Genomic DNA, 17,327 nt, shown 5'->3' with positions numbered 1-17,327 from the left:
TGGCAGAAAGCTTATTTTGAGAGCACAGCTATTTATCCTTTCTTATCAAGTGCATTCCAGAGGAAGAATTACATGATACAAAGTTGATTGATAAGGTCTGGCAGGAATTTTGCCTTTTTTGATAACTGCTTCCATCATAGCACAGAATGAGGGATATCAGCAAGTAGGGATGAACTATAGAATAATCTTGTATTGGAAGGGATCTCTGAAGTTGAAGTCCAACATGCTACTCAAATCAAGGACAGCTTAAGAGTTAGACTAGATAGACTGTAGCCCTTGTTCAGCTGGATTTTGAATATTAGTATGGTGCGTTGAGCGCTGGCCACTAAATTCCACAGCCTGTTTGGTTACTCTGCACTGGTCTTAACCACTCTTGCGGAGAAAATGAACAGCTTTTCAAAGTACAGGATTTCTTTTTCTGGGAAATGTGCACACTCAAATCCACTTGAGATGAGAAGACAGTTAAAAATGGATGCTTGAACATCTGTGTCATTTATCCTGTCTGAAGAAAAAGTACCTTGGAGTACCAAATCCTCATCTGAATGTAGAGATGAAAAGAGGGGTTTGGAATGTGCAATCCCACTGGCTTTTGCTACTGCAACAACAGCCACAACTTTTGAGAATGGGTTTGGAAGGGGTCCTGGGAGTCAATTCCTGCCCTATTCTTCAAGGAAGCATGCTGTGGTTATAGAAGGAGACTGAGATTGATAATGTGAAGTGCAGTCATAGCAAAAATAAATTTTAAGCAGAATAGGTAAGCATTTTAATCCAAAACTGCAACTACCCAGAATAGTATTGAAATTTTAAAAAAAAAATTCTTAGGGAACATTCTGTAGCCTCGCTCTTACAAGAATTTTATTTGGAGGCAAAATTTCTCCCTCCATATTTTAGGAAAGTATTCCCTGCAGGTGACTGTAAGTGGCATTTAGCTGTTCTTGTTTAGCAGATCAAGTGTTCCTCAAATTTGTTTTGAGTGTTGTGGGTTGGTTTGAGTTTGGTTTTTTTGTTTGATTATTTTATGACTACTTAATTATGGGTTGTGTGAATTTACCTTAAAAAAAGAAGTGTAATATTGGGAGTCCTCATTCTTGATTTAAGTTTAAAGAAAAATGTCAGCTCGTTCTGAAGTACTAAATACCACACTTTACACTAAGTTCTTGTTAAATTTTTTTTTACTTTATTTCTAATTCTGAGACTTCATATTCTTGCAAAAATAATTTAAGTTAGTTTTCAAAATATTAGTAAACGTATTTTTGTCTCAATTTCACTCATTGTTCTGTGAATAATGTACTGCATGCTAAATAGTTTCTTGTGGTACAATATCAGTAATGGTTCAAGCCCTAATAAAATTGTGAAGCCTATTGTATTTGTGTCTCATACCTCATCTACTTTGCACTTCACTGCTGTGAAACATTTAGCAGATAGAAGTGAAACACAGAACCCTGTGCAGCGATGGGAAACAGAAAAATATGTTGGTAGTATGTTTTCTTTGATTAAATTGTGGTTGGCACATGGGGGCAGGACTATTTGGCAAACCTTACTGTTACTTTTAAGAAGAGAATGGTGTGACATTAGTGTTTCTATGATCCTTGATTTTTTTGAATAAAGTTTTAATTTTTTCATTATTTTTATATCAACTTTTTTTTGTAGAAAATAAACCAAAACACAGAAATATAAACATGGGGCCAAGTCTCCTTCTGTGTCTGGTTGTGATTAGAATTGAAGACAATTCTTAAAAATTTAAAAGTAAACACAAGTGTTGGCCTTGCAGAAGTTCTATAAATATCTAATTTCATTATTTGTATTATTTCCCAATGTCATGCTGCAAAGCTTATATAAACTTCAATATGAAGTTTTTTTGTCTTAATAAAAGTGTAAGGAAAAGCCTATGTTAATGTGGCTTTCTCTAGACAATTTCAGTGATGTTCATGATAGTTGGGAGTAAACATTGATGTGCAGATAAAGATTTGTGAAGTTTTGAAGCAAAGGTTTAATGAAAATCCATGTTGTTACTAATTTTTTATACTGTTTAAATCAAGAGAAAGTTATTTTGAGTGAAAGGCTTAAAAATTTAAATAGCATTTACTTGCACATATACTGGCAACTGGTATTGTTTTGAGGGATTTCACAACTAACTTTACTTGTTCATTTTCTGGAATCTGTAGTGATAGCAAGTCAGTTTCTTACGTCTCTAAACAAACAATTTTATGCCAAACAAAACAATTTGTCCAGAAAACGTTGAAATGCTTCTTCTAGTTTTTGAGCATTTGTGAGTCAGTTCTGATATAACTAGATCAAAAGTTCTTCTCTGTAGAAATAAGCTAATTAAAAAGAAAAGAAATATCTATACACACACACACACACACACATAAATTTGTAAAGTATCAGTTATGAATGCTGATGCAACTTCCTGAAAAGAAGTAATTGTATTACCATCTTCTGTTCTTTGCTAAAATTTATTTGGTGGGGTTTTTTTCAGATAAACACCAAACTTCTTTTTTACTCGCTAAGCTTTCTTTATTTTTTGCTGATATTGATTTCTATTGTATCATCTTAGTCTTGAAACTAAATATTTTGATTTTTGAATTTGAAGGTTGTTTTTTTTAAAAAAAATCACCACTATACAGTAGACTGTCCTTTTGTGACAATCAAGATGTGGCTAAAAATACAGGAGCACGTCCCTTAAGCCTTTTTGTATCTGGGTGAAAAATAAAATACCTCAAGTTCAGAAAATGAAATCCACTGCAATTGCTGTTCTCTTATATCTGTGGGGAAGTAGCCTGGTTGAAAATAAGATAGAACTTGCTGTAATGTGTGCTGTGATATCTTCATTTTATAGGGTGCATCAGCCACAAGGACTGTGTTTTACACAAGGAAGACTTGATGAGTGTGGGTTGGGAGATGCTGATTCTGGCATGCAGTGTTAACACATGGCACCTGCACTTTGGTGGAACATTGTTGTGGGTATCAGCACTAAGTAATGTGCTTTCTGTGTCTGACAATCACAGAAAGGACTTTAGAATTTACTTATGTTAAAAAAAGGAGAGGGAACAAGCTTAAAGTGACTGAAAGTGATGTAGAAGTGTCCAAAGTGACCGAAGTGTCACTGAGAAGGGCGTGTGCCAAAGGATTTAAACCAAAGATCAAATAGATGCTGGTTTGCTTGCAACATCTGTAAGTGTAAAACTGGAGGTGGAACATGGCAATTCAGTACAACTCTGTGAGTTGCCCGACACTTTTTTTGCCCAAGTATAATTGTGTAAGCTTCTTCATTCAGTCTCACAAAGGATGACTCGTTACACCAGAGACGTGGTGAATTACATATTTACATACTCATACATCATCATGTTTTCCATCCCTATTTAATTGCTACCACCCAAAATGATTGTTAGGATATTCTCAGCTGCAGAAGTCTTCCAGAAATCATAAGAGAAATAATAAGTTCTGTGAATAGTGTACCAAAGAAGAACAATGACCTCCTTCTCTCTGGGGCAGTGTGCCAAGAACACAATGAAGTGCTTCAGTGTCTGAGAACATATGTCGTAGGGCTAAATGAGGACATGCACAAGGCACCTGACATTCCTTTGGGAATGTTATTTTTAAGACAAACAAGTTGATTCATTTCTGTGAGAAGTTTAAAGTGTTCTGGATATGATTCAGCCAAATTTGTAGATTTCAAGTCCTTTTGCAGAAACAGTGAATTACTGTTTCCAGGGGTTACTGAGTTTTAAGGGCTGGAGACTGTCTGTTTGGGAGTTGGCCTTGTATTCTGCATTTATTAACTTGGTGGAAGTGGTAAAAACTAAGTAATAAAATCCACCCCTATGCATATTTACTCAGGATTTTGAGGAGTATTTGGTAAACTCTGGTATGCCAGTATTAAATTGGAAGTTTAATATTGATGATATCCCCTGGGAAGCTTAATTCTGGAAGACAAGATCTCATCTGTTTATTCACGGAGTTCTCTTTTCTTTAAATTTGCTTTAATATTTAGAAGGGCAATCAGAGTGTATTGTAGACACTAGCTAGATATGATTGTTACTTTTCTGTGCATAATGACTTAACAATCTACTGAATAGTAGAGTACACAGAGAAGGAAACAATCATTTGAAGGGCCAGAACATTTAAAAACAAAGTTCTGAAGAACATAAAAGAAAAAAAATATCAACTCATATTGATATTAATATAAACTATATATTTGTCAAAGCCTTCAGGATGTATTTGAAAACATGAAACTGTAGATGGTCTAGGAGTCATAAATCTTAACTAGGGTCATATTTAGACATCTGGATTTAGATGCTTAGAAGTGAAAATCTTGATGATTGTATTAGAGTGCTTTCATTATATTTGTCCCACCTAATTGATTCGGTTTTATTTGTTTTAAGGCATGTAAAAGAATTTCAAAAGAATAGTCAACAGAACTCATATTTAAGTGTGGCTTCCGTTTTGTAATAAAAAATTAAGGCTGATTAGGAGAGAAAGCTAAAGCAGCAAGCTTATGGCTTGGGCCATATATAATTGGGCTCTATAGGAACACTGTTAAAACAAGGATTTAATGACACCATACACATCTAGTGATAGAGAATAAACTGCTTTTGGGATAACTAACTCAATGCTACCGCTGATGGGACTGAACCCAAGTTGGATGTAGATGTTCAAGCTCACATGGCAAGTGCTAGCTGAGTAGTAAATACAGTTCAGCTTTTTTTGTTCTGGGTATGTGCCTCTATTGCAGAATTTGCTAAAAAACATTAGCATAGTTGTCACCATTGTCTGTGGCTCCATGAAAGCCACTGCAATACACACCTTCAGGTGTGAGATAAGGCAGGCTCTGCCTCCCTCACGGTCTTGAGATATACTAGAAAGCCTATGACAGACAGGGCACAGTGGCTGACCTCCAGTGCCTGTGTTCTGCAGATGTTGTTAAGGTGGCAAGAGGAATGGGAGTCAGTAAGGGCTGGTCACAGTCCTTCCTTGATGGCACAGTGCTGTGGGGGCAGGCAGCAGGAGCCTGCCCCTGCCTTGTGGCAGTGTACTTTGGGATGTACTTCAGGGACTGCTCAGACTCCCAAAAGGGATTTATCCTGGCATTGCTCTAGTGGGGACTTGCTCTTTGTACTCACACCTGTGACCACGGGGTTATCTGGGTACTGGTGTTTCTGCCACAAAAAAAGGGAGAGGCCTGCAAGTGACGATAAACTCCAGGACAGATGGACTCACATTTGCAGGAAATGAGCGTGTGCTGTTAGAAATAAGCCTGAGACATCTGTTTTCAGTCTGCTGTAAGGTTTAGAGCTCTTCAGATCCTTATTCTGGAGAAGCCAGCCAAACAGCATCCCATACTGGCCTACTTTCCTTCTCTCCAAAGAATGAGGGATTAGTTGATGTTCTTTGTTTCTTTGTTAACAGTTTAAAGGCTGGATGACTTTTGAAGTAAGCTAAACAAAAGTTGAGATTTAATTATTTTCCTGGTGCTTGTTGTTAAAGATTGTTATTGAAGCTTCCCATGAAGTACAAAAGAATTTTGAGTTAATATCAGCATCTGGAAATTAGACTAACAAGGAGACATAAGGGGCAACATCTGCCCTCCTCAATTGCTCTGACTCTGTCAAATATCCAGCTCCCTTAGCAGCACAGTTGCCCAATTGGCTTTGTGGAGTACAAGAGCTTTCTACATTCCTCTGAAGTGTCCAGCATTGCTACTGGGAGAGATAGATACATGTTGCTTAGACTGTGGACAAGGAAAACTATTTATCTGGATTTCTTCAGCCCTCTACTGACTTGAAAAATCTTGTCTGTGAGCATAAGCATGCCAGGATTGTTTCTTATTCTTCATTATTTCAAGTGGAAAATGGACCTCAGCAAAAGGATTCCAGCCAGTGAAGCTCTGTGTTCTTGCTTAAAACTGAACAAAGTTAAAAGCTGTGTATATTTGGCGGTTCCTGCAGTCTTGGAAGAGCATCCACGGATTTACTCAGTTGGTCTCAAAATGTACTTTCCTCTTTACTTGTTTCCTTGTCCCTATGGAGATAATTAACTAAGTGTTATATGAAAAAAATAAGGCCTGGATGTTTGGAACAGTGCATTGATAATTCTGACCTTTGCTCTTTAAACACCTTGTTCATCCATAAATTTTTATTGGATGCATAAGCACTTTTGGATTCTGAATTTTTAAAAATTACTTCTACCAGTAAATCCGTCTTGAAAAATAGTTATATTCTTGAAGCAATGCCTGCATTGCACTACATAGGCTGCAGCATTAATTTCAAATGGAAAAAACGTCATACTGGTAAATTGTGTCTTAATGTCTACAAATGTGGTTTGTCCAGTTGAGTTTTTGTTTAACTGTTAAGGTGAAAGACTTTCTGTTCCACTCAGCCTACTTTTACTACTCAAACCCAGATTTTTGACAGACCTTTAATATCATTTGCTGGTAATTTTTGCTACAGTATGTCTATGTTGAGTGATCTGCTTTGCCAGTAACAAAAATACTTCTTCCCTTCAGAATAATTGTGCATGACATCATTTGTACATGTATTATGAACTGCGTATATTTGATATGGTAAAACACTGAAAATGTTGATATTCAGTGCTGCTGTTTTCATATTTAGCAAAAAATTATTTTTTCAATTAATTATTAATAAAAACAAAAACAGAACCAAGTAGCACCTTCTGTAATTGACAAGTAGGAAGAATTGTTCTGCAGTTCTTTTGAGATCTGCTCTAAATTCTTGAAAGTTGGAGGTGGAATTCAACCAGTGTTTTTACAAATTAATTACCATAGGAATAAAGGATTGAAGTGGTCCATTTATATTGAATTGAGCCTATGAACATTTATGCAGCTGCTCATTAGACACTCATCAAAACTCACGTTAGAGCAAGTTATATTTGTTTGCCTCCACTACTGGAAGACTGATTGATACAGTGATGTTTCTTAATGTCTTGTGTAAATATATTAATGTATTATTTATCCCCATTGGTTGTAGTACCAGTATTGAACTTTCATGTAAATATTTTTTATGTATTCAAAGAGACCTCATTTTTTTACCAGCTGATGCAGGGAGCCCATATAAGCCAGACATTTCTGTTTTGCTTTCCTAACTTTAGTTCTCTGTCATCCTAATTGTTATAGCGTCCTCTCTGTGCATGCATCACAGTTTTGAGTTAAACTTCCAGGAACAGGAGTGATTTGAGCTGCACAGAGCAGACTCCTGGAAGGAGAGGCTTTGTATTGAGGCAATTCTATGGCCTCTAGACATTGAAGCATTCTATGGCCTCTGTTTTTACTACAACTGTATCACTTGAAAGGAATTGTACCTGCTCTTTTACAATAAACAAGCCTAGACATTATTTCCTTCTTTTGTCATTTCCGGGTTTTAACTCTGCATTTATAGCTCTACCCTACCCCCAAAATGCATCATTTCTATACTGATAAATTTCATCCTACTGACATTTGTCCAATACTCAAAGCAATCCAGATCTGCTGGCTGCTCTTTCTCCTTATTAATGATGTTCCACCAGCTTCTGACAGCACCTGTTTTGGCACCATTTATTACCAAAATTTGAACTATAAATATGTACAAGCACACAGAACACTCTTATTTTATCTTTTCTTTTTATATACTAGTACTTCTCAGTTGCATATTGCCTGCCATCTGTTTTGGGGTGTTTCTTAGGTATCTTACAATTCTTGTAATCCCATTCTATTCCCACTCAAATATGGTTAGGGCACAATTAATGCTATGTTAAACCCATTTGTATTGTAATTAATTTGTTGATTGGTTAAATCTCAGTTTGACGTGATGTTCTTTGATAAATGTACTTTGCATTTTATCCCATTTTTACATGTGATGCAAGATTTTTTTTTTCTTGGACATTTATCCTGATATCAGCTAAGTAAGGTAGCTAATTTCATCATTTCTTTGACACAAATGTTAGATTTCTCTTTTCCTAGGCTAGTCTAGTCTCTGCTATGTCTTACTTTTTGTCTTCCATTTATCAGAGTCCTAAAACACAGGACTGCTTCATCACACTGATGTTCAGTGTTTTTTGCATAGGACAGGTCCCTCAGTAGTGAGATTGGTCACTAGTCTGTCATGTTTTTGTTACTTCTGTAATATCCAGTCTCATTTCCTACCCTATTATTTCATTCTGTTTCCCAAGATAATTTCTTTAGTGCACAAATATGTTAATTGTGCCAAACTAGCCATTTGTTGTTTTTTAGCTGAAGTAGTTTCCACACATCATTAGTCTGTTTTTCTTACCTGCTCCCCATCCTCCTATATTCTGTTAAGTTTTGGGTTTCTCTGTGATACTTCCTAGTGACTACCTACTGATTTTATCCTCTCTCTTATACTTGTGAAGAGGCTTGAGGCTTCCAAGTGTTGGGGTGATTTGTGGTGGTGGTGTTGTTATTCTTGAGGTTTGTAGTTGTTTTTGTGTGTGTGTGTGGTTGGTTTTTGTTTTGTTTTAATATTGCTTTCAGTAGACGTCATTTTTTCAAGTCCTGTATTGGGATGTAGTTGATTGAGTTTGGGACAAATATACCTGTTTCACACATTCTGCTTGATAACTGTTAATGGCAAAGGTTATTTCTTAGACAATATGGAATTCCTGGCATTTATTCAAAAAGGTTATCAGTATTTTTAAATCCTAACAGTGGTTGAGGTCAAGATTTTCCTTTTCCCGTTCAGGAATTTAAAAATTATCAAGTGCATTGTCAGCATAACGTATTTCTCACAGTCAGGCTTTGATGCCCGCACAGACTTCTGACTCTGCATGGATGTAGAGTTTGGAGAGGCGTATGAATGTGATGGAGCAGGAAGAAGAGAGCAGGAGAAGACACTTGCACTAAAGTCCTTTTGCCAGTAGTTGCCATGTTCTGCCTGTGAACCTTGAAATATGCTTTAAGAGAACAAAATGACAGTTAAGACATGATGTGGTTGAAATAGATTTCCTCTTGATTTCTTACAACCTATCTGCAACATTGCAATAAAACAATTTGAAACAACAGAGGGTCTTGAAAAACTCAAAGGGCTGATAGGGTTGAAATTAGATTAGCAGTAGTCTGTTGTGCTGAAATCTCCCTCTGTGAGCAAGCAGCAGGGAAGATGATGAGGATTTAGGCCTCAGGAAAAGTCATCTAATTGCTGATTACCACCAATTACTTTCCCAAATTCCTTTCCTCAGCTACTGGAATAGTAGAATACTGGAACTATATTTATCAGCCAGCTGTCCAGGGAGATTGCTGTGTAGAAGTTGGCTGGAACTCTCAAATCCTGGATCTGAGTGGTTCTAAGGGTATTGTAAATATCACAGATGAGATGCTGCACTCCCTAATGCCAGTATAAGTTTTGTTAATGACTTGCTAAGGTCAGGATTTTCCTTGTACTTACATATGTGTTGGACTTTCTTTTGGTGGTATTCTGAGGGTGGGAAAGAATTTGATTGTTTATCTGAAATGGTGCTGAATGGCTCTCAAACTGATCTGGTGCTTCATCTGGATTCGCTTTCACAAGGAACAATGTGGAACAAAACTCTTGAATTTTTTTTTTTAATTGAAATCAGAAGTCTTGAAAGCCCTCCTATTCTTCTGATTCATATGAAGGAAGGGCTGGCAACTGCACGTTTTCTCAATTGAAGCAAGTTATCAGATTTTGAATATGCTACAATATATCAGCACTGCTCTGGGTAATAATGCAGTCATTATCAAAGGTATGCTGCAAGGCATCATGGACTGACATTTTCAAATCACCGTGTAAATCTGCCTGACACAGCTTTAAAAGAAATAAAACAAGACTGAAAGCTCCAGTGTTTAGTCTAAAAACACACATGGCCATGGTTGCTGTTTTAGCCTATGTGGGCTAACCGTGGAAGCCTTTTGTCAGCCCTCTGGCCCACTGAGTGGTGTCAGCTTGATTTGTGTGTTAATTTGCTGACTTTTCGGTTTGATGCTTTCCATTAAAATTCACATAAAGAGCCCGTGTGTTTTTGCTTTATTTAGCAGCTTTTCCAAATCTAAATGCTCTTCCAAAGACCGCCCTTGATATCCCTGAAACTAAGAGGAAGAGCTTTCAACATTTATTCACTGTTGGAATAATTTATTTGCCATTTATATGATACTGAAAGGATGAAGGCAGATGGGGAGCCTTGTTAAGTGATGATATAACCTAACACAGGGAAGAAACACAGTGGCAGTTTTACAAGATTTTTTCCTTTATGGAAAAATTCTGACTGAAATTATCAGTGTTGTAAGCTATGAACCAATAAGCATCAGGACACCCTCCAGTCTTCCTGGCACCAAAGACTGTCCCATTTAAGTTAAAGGATCCTCCTCACTTTAGCTCATATATCCCTGCTTTTTAGGTCTGGTTTGCTTGAGGAAGATGACTTGTTACTGCCAGAGGCTTCCAGGAACCAGCCCTGGCCTGGGTCGCAATCCAGACTTGCAGCTAGGATGGTGTTTTCACACCATTTTTGCCTGTCTGTTGATGGCATGTGTAATTGCCATCTGTGGTGATTTTCTTGGGATAGTTGAGCTGCCTTCCTTCCTGAAAGAGATCCCTTCCAAAATATAAGTTGCTTGAGCAGTTCAGCTGGCATTTTAATGTTGGATAAACAGCTAATCCTGTAGTCTTCATCTGGCCCGAATGGTGCCCCTCATGCTCTTCTAATAAGAAAAGATCTACAGGACCATGAGTGGGCATTGGGGTGTTTATTTTCAAACAGCTGGTGAAATCATGCTGTGGTTACTGCATGTCAGAAACTGAAGGGTCACACATTGGAAATGTCCCTTCCAAGAACAGCTCCAAAAGTCATTCCTTGCGTCACTAACATTATATCTGTTTCTTGAGTCAAGACTAATCAAAAAATGTACCCTCAGGAAGTGGTGAGAAGATTTGAATTTGCTGTAAGGTAAAAAACTCACAAATTCCCATTGGACTTCTGGTAAAAACAGAAAGATTGTTTAGAAGCAGTCATCAAATATTATTTCCCTAGCTGAAATGAATGTCCGTCTGTGTCTGAAAACGAAAATATTACCCTTTATGTCACCATTTAACATTTAACATTGTTAAAAGCCTACCATATTGCATATCTCAAGGCACAATTCATGGATGATGTAAGTCTTTGTCCTGACCTGTTGCTGCAGCTGAAGCTCCCAGTGATTGCAGCAAAGCTAAGATCAGACCCATAGTGGAGAGGCCTCTAAAGTTCTCTATAACCTTTTCACAATAATTTAAAAAATGTAGTTTTTCATTTTTCTCCACTGAATGCTGTGTCCTGTTTTCCTTTCTACAGGCAGAGTCACCCCCGAACAGCTCAGCTCATACATTCAGCTTTTCCGAAACAATCTCAAAGCTTTGGAGAACCACTGTGGTCTTCTACAGCTTGTGCTGGCCACAGTCCAGACTTTGAAACACCCCCAAACTTCCAAATGGGACAATTTCCTTGCCTTTGAGCGATTACTTCTGCAGGTATGTTTAATATTTTGATTTTCCATTGCATTCTGTAGCTTGTATTTTTTTATGAAGAACTGCATTGGGATGTCTTGCTAAGAAGCTGTTCCTTATTACCAAATGGGTAAAAGGAATAGTAACCTACATATTTATTCTTTTATAGCTGTGTCTAAGAAATTATATAAACAAAAGAGTAGGCATTAAAGGTGAAGCATATCAGTAATCTGAATAGGGTGACATTTTTACATTTATATGAAGTTTCAAGAAGATATTGATTCTGGTATTGCCTAGGCTTGTTGTTGTTATCATTATCATTATCATTATTATTATATGCTTCTTGAGGTAACATGCTGAATCAAATGCAGAGAGGAGTTTGTTACTATGTAAGTGTAAAACTTGTTTAATTTTTTGAGTTGGAAATTCCACACACCAGGAGAGTGAGGTTTCTCTGGTTCAAAACTGTCATCTAACCTCAGTTTTTCCCACCATCACATTTTTTATGGCATCCTGTCTCTGACCACAGTATTATTTACATACCATTTTCTATCACATTTGGATTGCTCTCAGGAAATTAAGAGTTAGTGGTATTTTGAACTTTATCCTACTAACCTTTGGAGATGTACCAAACAAAGGAGGAGCTTTTTCTAAGAACCTAGTAAAGCTAATTTCTGCTGAAGTTCACAGAAAGCTCAAAACTTTTCTTCCTGTACTATTTATTGTTTTAACCATCTTCTGAAACCCTAACAAGAGGCATGTCTTGATGAGTAAACTCTCAATGAAGTTAATGAGTCAGCTTTAAATGAGTGAAAACCAGATACCTCTGTAAAAATCAGGTGTCTGGAACAACCAACCAATTTGATTCTCCTCATCATCTCTGGCAGCAGGGTACAGTCCCTGGTCCTTCAAGAAGAATATGCCCATACTTCATTTCATAGCTTTGTAGTCAATGGCTTCCTGCAAGGTTTGGAAAGCAAAAAACTGCGAAACTTAGTAGCAAGCTCTTGTCTAAATTCACTTCCAAAACTGTTGTCTCTTGGTAAGACTGAAATATTTTGGAGTATCATAGGTAAATTTATTTATTAAAAAAGGAAAAACACCTCAGGTAAAAGAACTCATTCTAGCCATTCTATAGTTTTTCTGTAGAGGATGGGACTAACAGCCCATAGTCCCCTTCTCTCTCCCACAGTGAGTCATGTCATATAGCTCTTCTCAGAGGCTGGCTAAGTTCCATCTTAAAACCAGTTCAGCTTTAGAACTAAAATAAAGCTGCAAGTTCAGCATTGTTTTCACAACAACAGACAGCTGCCTATATAAAAGCCATGCAGTAAATCAGCAGAGAATAGGAAAACAGAGGTAAGGAACAACCAAACTACATATTTCATGAAAAAGAAATGTTTAACAAGCACTCTTATAATCGTAGGTGGCTTTGGATTATACCCTCTTGCCTTCCACCATCATATTAAGGTAAACTGTGTTAGCCAAAGCAAACTTTCTAGGCTAGCATTTCTAACTGTTCCTGAAGCACATACTTGTTTTCAGTAGTTCAAGCAACAGTTATTTTGAATTATATAGACTATTTTGAAGACAAAATCTGACATGCATTATCTGCTTCTGAGTGCATGGCCTGTCTTTACACTGTTTACAGAGGTATGTAGGGAGAGCAAAGTGTTGAGACCCAGAAGACATTAGCGATATTTTTATTTAAAAAAAATCATCCAGGGCATTACTTTGTGAATGGTTGGTACATAGCACACTGCACTAAATTTGGTGCTGTGATAGTTTATTTCAGCAGTACTACTGAGAAATTCTTTAGCATATTTGTTATGTTTCATATAGTTTAAAATAATAAATCTTAAAGAATCCTCAATAAAAAGTACTTGTTTCAACATGAAAGCAGTATTGTTTCTATTGTATATTGGAACAACATTGAAGACAACTGTTTGTAAAAGATCTACTGGGACTAATATTGTTAGATTCTGACAATGTAGGAATTCTAGATTTTCTGCTGATGGATGCATGTCAGATTCCAGCTGATGCTAAAGGAGATATTGCAGTAAAAACAGTTGATGGTAGAATCTCAGATTTCCCAAAAAAATAAATCTGCACAGTGCTGGAATTTTTGTTGTTACTGGATCTCTCTGATGGCTCTCATGATTCTCTGCTTAATCTAGTTTGTGCTTTTCAGAAAAAAACCACATTGTTAATAAGAAACCTTTTGTCTAACTATTACACTGAATAACCTTTTTGGTTTTTTCTTTTTCTCTCTGCTCCTTGATTTATCCTTTTCAATTGCAAGTACTCAGTTGAATAAATGGTCTGCTAGAGGTCAAAACAGCCCACTTTACTATTTTGTCATAACTAAAATCTCTACATTTTTCCAGACTTATGTTGGCTCATTAAATTTTTTACATCTGCATCAAGGAAGTTTGATTTTGACGGAAGGTCTGCTAAAAGTGCAGCTGCATACTTAGCACAGTGCTGTTCTCTCCTTTACTGGGATGGATGAGTAGTTTGAGAGTGAAATTAGATTTCAATGGAATCATAGTGTTGACCTCAAAGGAAAGAGGATCATGATCTAAGAGTAATGCATCAAAGTAATTCATTTTGTCATTCACAGGTTTTCTCTGTGTTTTACTGCTCTACCTCTGCACATGATAGAGCTTTCATTACTGAGGAGTTTTAAATGCTGTGTGAATTGAAACAGTTTGTCCTATTTACCTAGGAGATATCCTACCCCATTGCATTTTTTTTTCTCTTGAGATCCTCTTTCTGTTTTTTCTCATTCTAACCATCCATAAAACTGATAAATGGGAAAGGGAACAGAGACCAAATGCTGCACCACGCAGCCTGTAACTCTCCAGTATTCCTCATGTGACTGCCTTGTTTCCCTGCAAGTGAAGATTTCATATTTAGGGAGGTAACAGAGTGTTGCCACTCCATACTTTTTAGCTATATTCCCTGTTCCTCTAAAATGTGTGTCTTTATGGGGAGAGGATTTAAACCTCTGAGTTAAAGGACTTAAGCCTTTTGCATTTTCCGAGCTCTGCCACGCTATCTGGTCCTTTTCTTGGGCCCATGAAATACAAAAGCACAGGAGGAGCTCTCTCCACAGTAAACAAAATGTGACACTGTGAGAGAAAAAAACCTTGCTGTTTTTAACATATACTACTCATATATTTACTGAGCAGGGATTTTTGCCTCCAAATTCAGTTTAAAAGTACCCAGCAGATAGTGAGAATAGGACCATAATGTGCCTCAAGGGAAAATGTCTTTCCTCCTGCATGGCACTACTCTAAAATTGCTGGTTTGGTGCTACCTCTTAGAATTTGCTGAATCCTTCTGGCATAACTTATTCTCAAGATTTAAGAGTAAAGTACTTGTCATACTGAGTAGAAGTCTTATTTTATTAACCCCCACCATTTTGAATTCCAAGATTAGGATTTTTTTCAGTGACCCTTCCCAAAAGAGGAAGCTGTCTTTCTTCTTTAGGATGAGGACATTCCCTTCTTTTTTAAGGTATCTGGGGTAAACTTCCTTCTAAAACTGCAAATGTACCAGCATTGTTGTCTTAGAATAGCTGAATTGACAAAAATAAGTGTATCTGAAAGATTATTAAATTCATTGCTATTATAGTGTTGGAGAGGGAAATCTTACTTCTTGAGATTTTTTGTGCCACAAAGTTTTTGCACCAGCTGTCCAACATTTCACAATTTTCTGGGAAATTAGACAGCTTCAGCATTGGTGTAAAAACCATGATGCTACCATTGGATCTCAGAACTGTCAAAATTTTGTTTTCTGATGCTGATTAATGTCACATAATCTCAAGAGTAATTTGAATCAAATTAATAATAAAGAATAGTATAAAAACCCACAAACCAAACAAATTCAAAAAATCAATCCATAACCAAAAATTGTTAACACTTTCACAGTTTCATCCTATAGATCGGTGGATATAACTACCTTTGTGATGCCTATCTGACTAAAAGTCCTTTCAGCTACCATAAAAAAGAGAACATTAATATTTTAGCAAAAGCAACTGCAATTTTTAGTCACTCCTAGTAGTAATACAAGTAGGTCAAATACTTTGGTGGTGGAAGCTGTGTGCATACACTTAGGTGGAGAGCTCTTGGCAGTACAGTATTTTCATGTTTAAAATTCCAACTACTAATTAGTACTAATTTGTTGCTGTAAAATTTGTCAGAATACAGATTTTATTGTTGTCCTTGGTGTCTTGAGAAACAGAAAGTACAAACATGTTTTTAAGGAAACAGAGACTTAATGCCAGATGTCATTCCAATGTGTTTATTTTCCTTTTGGCAGAAAGTGGTTATGAGTTTAATCAATGACATCATTTTCTTATGAATATTAGCATTCAAACTTGGAAAAAAAAAAGAAGTAGAAAAATCTGCTGAGTATTTCATATTGTAGTTAATGTTTTAGTAGCAAGATTTAATAGCTAGGGTGTTAGTAACCACATCATCCTGTGCTGTGATTCTTTGCCATTTTTACAAATGTAAGGTACACAACTCATTACTTAATCAAGGATGGCATTATTATTTATTTGCACATAATAGGTTAGGCGTTCCTCACACACGCATGCCTGCACAGAAACCTTTGCCAATACATTTGGAAACTCTTAAGACAGCTTACAAATTTCCCCTGCCTAGAACTCAATGTAGTTTTTAGACTCCTCAGCTTTTCTACAGTATACAGTAGTCACTAGGTAACATTTATTGACTCTAAACTGGTGTATACCAAGAGCTTAAGCATGGGCTTCAGTCTGCTGAAGCAAGCAGTTTACTAGAAAGAAGTGAGAAAATAGAAAAGCTTTTGTAGTTCTTGCTCTTGCTCTGCAAGAGTAATTAATGTCAGCTGTTGAGAGACCTTCACTTCTACAAAGACTAGATTAAGATCAGTGACATTCCTTGTTGTTATTATTTATATTGCTTTTTCTCTGTGTAATTTATAATTACATAGCTCAGCTCAGTGCAATAAATTATCTTTTTGGTGGCCTACAATGCTGATCAGTTAATCTCTCCAGAAGTGATATTCCAACAGTATTTGGAAAGACCCATAGTGTTAGCTGCCCACAATTAGAGATTTTACATTTTAAAAATAAATCTTGAAATTAGCTCAGTTACTTTTCAACATAAAGCTACATATGGAATGAATTGTCTTGGTGGGAGTCTTGCATGATACCATGGTGATTGCAAAGGTCATCCTCTGGAATTTGGTATCTTTGGATGAAACTGTAGTTTGGACACTGATACACATTCTGTCTTACACAACTAAACAATCAAATGTAATTTGTTGATTAAGTAAAAATAGTCATGTATCAATTACTTAAGCTTTCAAATTATTTACTGTTAGTTCTTATTTAGCCATCTGTTTGTTAGACTTATTGCATTTACACTGCAGTCAACTCCATTACATGCAAACCCATTTGGATTCTTCCTTTAACTTCTTAAGCATTTATTCTACATGAAATTTATATTAAATTTCATGGCCTTTCATAAAAACTGGTATATACAAACCCTGAAGTATCTTGACACCTGTCTCACATGGTCTCAATTCCTTTTGCTTGCTCAGTGCCTCTTATGCTCATGCTACCTTGTTTTTAACTGGAATTCAGATGTGTTTATGTGTTTCTTAAACATTTCTATAAAGCAGAGCCCTAAATTGCTGAAGACATCTTGGTACTACAGCAATAGAGGTAAAAGAGCGAACTAAGTTTGAGGAAGTGATGAGTTCTTTTCAGAGTGTTTGGTTTTGTGTCACCATCTATGACACTCCATAGAGAAGGAGCTTGTTGGCTATAATCCATATTCCATGGGCTTAGGGAGCTTAGTTATGGGTCATTTCCCAGTTTGA

At 36.6% G+C, this 17,327-nt stretch overlaps 1 protein-coding gene across 1 annotated transcript in view; it reads left to right on the top strand.

Moving 5' to 3' along the window:
- The window catches only part of SCFD2 (sec1 family domain containing 2), a 186,609-nt gene that overhangs the window by 35,569 nt on the left and 133,713 nt on the right, over positions 1-17,327 (top strand). Inside the window, exon 4 of the mRNA XM_064710389.1 lies at positions 11,299-11,474. Within this exon, the coding sequence (XP_064566459.1) occupies positions 11,299-11,474 (176 nt within the window). The remainder of the gene's footprint in view (positions 1-11,298; positions 11,475-17,327) is intronic.

The sequence above is a fragment of the Zonotrichia leucophrys genome, chromosome 4 (assembly GCF_028769735.1).
Source record: "Zonotrichia leucophrys gambelii isolate GWCS_2022_RI chromosome 4, RI_Zleu_2.0, whole genome shotgun sequence".
NCBI lineage: Eukaryota > Metazoa > Chordata > Aves > Passeriformes > Passerellidae > Zonotrichia > Zonotrichia leucophrys.
Note: the sequence above shows the minus strand (reverse complement) of the source record. Positions and strands in the feature narration are given on the sequence as shown.